Genomic DNA, 4,709 nt, shown 5'->3' with positions numbered 1-4,709 from the left:
TTATATATATATATATATATATATATATATATATATGTATTTATATATATGTATTTATATATATATGTATATATATTGTATATGAAAGGTATTATTTAAATTTATATTTACCTGATTTCTATTCTTTAAATTTTTTTTTTGAATTTTTGTATATTTGCAAGGATAAATAATCAAATATATTAAGTACTTATATTTTCTTCATTTTTTTTATTTTTTTATATTTTCTTAAATTTTTTGCCTACATTGTTACCTATTATTATAAATTGAGTTCTTAAAACAAAGGATAATTGACAGGCAAATATCATAAATCAATTTTTTGAGCTAAAACTTAAATAATAGTTAATAAGGTGCCTAATATTTTTGACCAAAATTGTATAAATGAAACGAAGATTTCGAAAGAAACGCGTAGTAAGCGATATTAACAGTTCCAGTTTCGTACGCAACTCGGTATTGCATAGCGAGTTTCATATCCTGAGTTTCATACAATTCTTTTCGTAGTTTCGTGGCGCAGCAGCACGATGTGCTGCTCTTTCATAATTCTTTTTCAATTTTATGCAGTGAACATTCAGAAGCCGAAGTCCACCAATTGTTTTATGCAACAATCGACAAGAATCACGTCAACATGATAAGTGAAAATGATCCATTAAGCACCCCTCCACGACCAGGTAACTTTATTATTTGCGATGTCTTTTTTGCGAATCTATATGCACCATATGCGATAATCTCTTACATTCTTGAATTTATAAAAAAGAACAAAACAGAAATTTTATTTTAGCTTTCTAATGTATAAAATAATTTATTAATATTAAATTTTATATAAAGAAAATGATAAACACATATCTGAAGAAATTATTACATAACATGTAATAATTTAATCGAATATGTGAGATTCCGAGAAAAAATTTTATGATTTCAAAGAATTATGTTATATAAAGTAGAGGATAACGATAGCGTTTAAACGTATTTCTTTGAAGTATAAAAAGCAAAATCTTAATGAACGCCTCTTAAAAAATTTTCAATACAATAAAACGCGAGAAGCTTCATGAATATACAATGAAATACTCATACATATCATGATGAGCACATTGTCAATATGATAGTGAATAAATGTATCGGACAGGCACAATAGCGGAACGCGAGCACAAAAAATGGGAAAATGCTCCACCGATCGAAAACAATCCCTACAGCGAAGAGAGCATACGAAAGCGATGTTTGGAAAGGCAATATTCGAGAAATTCGGATATTCCAGGGTAAGAGAAATTATATAAAAGATTTTGCGAATATATCACTGTAGACACGAAGCTCTCAGTTCGATTTTTCACTTTGTTCAGAGCCCATTACGAGTTAACAAAACTGAACGATGTAAGTTTGGAGACACTGACACCTGGTCGACCGGACATCAAACGGTAACTTTTGTTAATCTTTCCGAAAGCTATAAGAGAAATAATTAAACGTATATGAAAAAATCAAGCGAATTTATTTCTTTTACTAACATTTTTGCATTAAAGTTTTTGCTAAAGTTTATTTAAAATATCAATTTACTACGAAAAACAGAAATAAAAAAATTACAAGAGTGTCTAAATCACATAGAGAAAAATAAGTTTGTTAGAGCAAAAAATGACTTATTATATTGATAATTTGGTGGGAAAACAGATTAAAATAAGTTACTGTTGTGAATCATTTTTCATTATTCATCGATGTAACAAACAATACAGCGACAAACAATACAAATTATAAATATATTCAAGTATTTATTGTAGGTATAAAATATAAATATACTGTTAATATAACTTATAATGTCAGTAACAATAAATATAACGACTAGCATTAGGCTCCATGATAGAAGAATTATCTAACAACAAATCAAAAATATTAAATCATTCATTTTGCCATACCAACACATTTGTTGTCATTATATTTATAAATCAAATTATTACAGATACTGGTAGCTTATTAAATTAAACAAAATTTTTTCTTTCTGTGCGATCATTTTCCATTATAAAGCTCCGTGATACTAATGATCCAATTTTTTTGTACAGATTCGGCAGAGATTACTATATCAACCAGTCGAAGGTAGCCAATGGAGAACGACAAGAACGGACCAAATCGGCGATGTCCTCGATGTCGAGTAGACCGAGCAGCTCGCTGTCCCAGCAATCGAGCTGCGCCGGTGATGAACAACACGAACGACAGGTGAGTCATGACGAGCTCAAGCAATTTGAGGCCGCTTCGCTACGCGGTAGTCTTCCTAGACGATGCTGCCGCGATCCCCTCGCCAGTCCACACTTCGCGATCAACCCTCTCTTACATCTGGAGTCCGCGAGCGATCAATTGCACCACGATGACGGCGAGCGAGCCAAGACTCTCGTAGGAAACGACGTTCAAATAATATGCTCCGAAGAAAAAGAAAGCAAGAAAAGAGACGCAAGGGATGATCGAGGATTTAAGAATTCCGTAAAGTCGAATATAGGAGCTATTTTTGAAGAGGACAACTACGTCCAGGCGGAGAGCCTGAAGGTGGACTCTCCGAAATTAATACTGATGGACTGGAATCGATCTTGGGACAATCATCAAGGCGAGGAGCCGATAGTACCGCGGTACGACATTCGTGCAGGATCGCCGGGCGATCGAGATGATCTAGGCGATCACGACTCCGGAATGTGCTCAATCGGCTCTCGCGACTCGGAGAGCAGCGAACGCGATCGCTGGCGACAATTGTTTCGGTTGACGAATAATCCCGATGGTAATGGGCAAATATCTTCGGTCGGCGGCAGAAGATTTTGGACCACCGGCGGATACAAATATCATACGTTCGGTGGCATTAGGATTCGACCGAAGAAAGCGGAGAATCCCGACGACGATCTCGAAGATGAATCTACTTCACCGGAGGATCCGTTCGAGGATCGCAGTCCGGAATTTGCAAAATTGAAATTTCAAACCTTTGGCGGAATTAAGAAAAACAGGAAGATCGACAATAGAAGAATTCCGAACTACAGGAGAATCCGATTGAGATCGATCCTGCCGGAAGTTGCGTCTGTCGTTCCCGGTCGTAATTTTGTTGAAAAAGAAGGATCGATGAATCTCAAATTGTATTCTAATATCGACTTAGGAAATTGCGATCAGCCAACAAATTGGAATCGTTCCGTAAGTTTGGAAGAATTCACTAGTTTTGAGCACTCCATTTTCGAGGAGAACGACTGGCAGGATGAGAAAAAAGACGTCACAAATAATCGGATATCCATGGGATACCCGCAAATTGGACGCAATAGAAATCGAACAAGCACTTCTAGAACTAACTCCATGACGAAACGCAAGACTATGATTCGTAAGAAGAACATAAATTCATCTTCCCTCTGGTCTTTGCCGAATGAGGACGATGAGTGGCAGGATAAAATCGATTGTGCTTCCGACGAAATTATAATGAATAAGTTCCTAAAGGATGTCTCGAGAAGGCGGAAAGCGAGCGTATTCAACAATGACAATATCGTAGCGCGAGGAAGAAAAAGATCTGGAAAGCATCAAGAAATTCTTGAAAATGATAACAGCGAAAAATTAAAGAAATCGATAATCAGAAATACTGAAAGAAATCTAAAAAACTCAAAGGAATCTCAAAAAGAAGAGAATGATCATAAGACACGACGCAAGAAGTATGTGAGAAGTTTGAGTGATATCACGATATGGTGATGAAGAGAAAGGCTGACTTGAAAAGGAAAAATTGATATAAAAATCGATGAAAGAATGTACACGATGTTAATAATCATGACGTTATTGTCATAAAGAAGTATCGCGAGAAGTATAGAGAATTATATACTTCAAATAGAAATAATCATAGGATGTCTTTGCCATATTATATCTCAAAATAAATTCTTATTTTATTTTTGTAAAATTCTTATCACTGATAATTCTTATCAGTGATAAGAAAAAATGGAGACAATATACTTCAAAATGAATTAGTTATTATGAAATCCATTGTATTAAAACATTCAAAAATTAAGAAATTATGAGATTCTACTTTGAAACAATCCGAATCTTAGGAATTCAGAATGCGAGCTGCGATACTTGGTGGATCCAGTAACGATTATAAAAAAATTATTAAGAATAATTTATTAATTGTTATTATTAATTGTTAATATTATATGTGGTTGATGTATATTTTTTTTCGATGTTATAATGTACCTGAGAAAATGCGAATGCATTCTTGTCAATACCGTATCGCTCCGTGGCCATCTTCGAGATAAGAGTATCATGGCGCAATACACTAATATATTATGTTATACAGGATTAACGATTGAAAGTACACATTTATAATAGTTGCAAGTAGCTAATAAATACGGGTATATAAAAATCTGAACTTTCATCACGATAATGCCGACCTTCCGCTCCTAAACAGATTTCTTAATTAGATATACATTTTTTATTATTATGTTTATAGATAGTTCTTAATTTAAAACGCTAAATTAATATAATTCCAAATTATTAATGCAAAACAAATATAAATTCGTAATAATTAACTTAATAATCAAAATTAATATTTACATTATCCGTTCAGACATAAAAGATATTACACAAAATAATTTCATTAGAAGATATTTAAAGAATATATATATATTATAATTATCTATTTAATTAAATATATTTAATTAAATATAACTTATGAAAAAAATATCTATCTATCTATCTATATATATATATATATATATATATATATA

The 4,709-nt window shown here is 32.9% G+C and overlaps 1 protein-coding gene across 1 annotated transcript in view; it reads left to right on the top strand.

Annotated features, from left to right (window-relative positions):
- The window catches only part of LOC105623955, a 30,165-nt gene that overhangs the window by 20,973 nt on the left and 4,483 nt on the right, over nucleotides 1-4,709 (top strand). The window contains exons 10-13 of the mRNA XM_012205325.1: nucleotides 559-665; nucleotides 1,121-1,250; nucleotides 1,332-1,406; nucleotides 2,040-2,193. Coding sequence (XP_012060715.1) covers nucleotides 559-665; nucleotides 1,121-1,250; nucleotides 1,332-1,406; nucleotides 2,040-2,193 — 466 coding nt within the window. The remainder of the gene's footprint in view (nucleotides 1-558; nucleotides 666-1,120; nucleotides 1,251-1,331; nucleotides 1,407-2,039; nucleotides 2,194-4,709) is intronic.

The sequence above is a fragment of the Atta cephalotes genome (assembly GCF_000143395.1).
Source record: "Atta cephalotes unplaced genomic scaffold scaffold00068, whole genome shotgun sequence".
Taxonomy (NCBI): Eukaryota; Metazoa; Arthropoda; class Insecta; order Hymenoptera; family Formicidae; genus Atta; species Atta cephalotes.
Note: the sequence above shows the minus strand (reverse complement) of the source record. Positions and strands in the feature narration are given on the sequence as shown.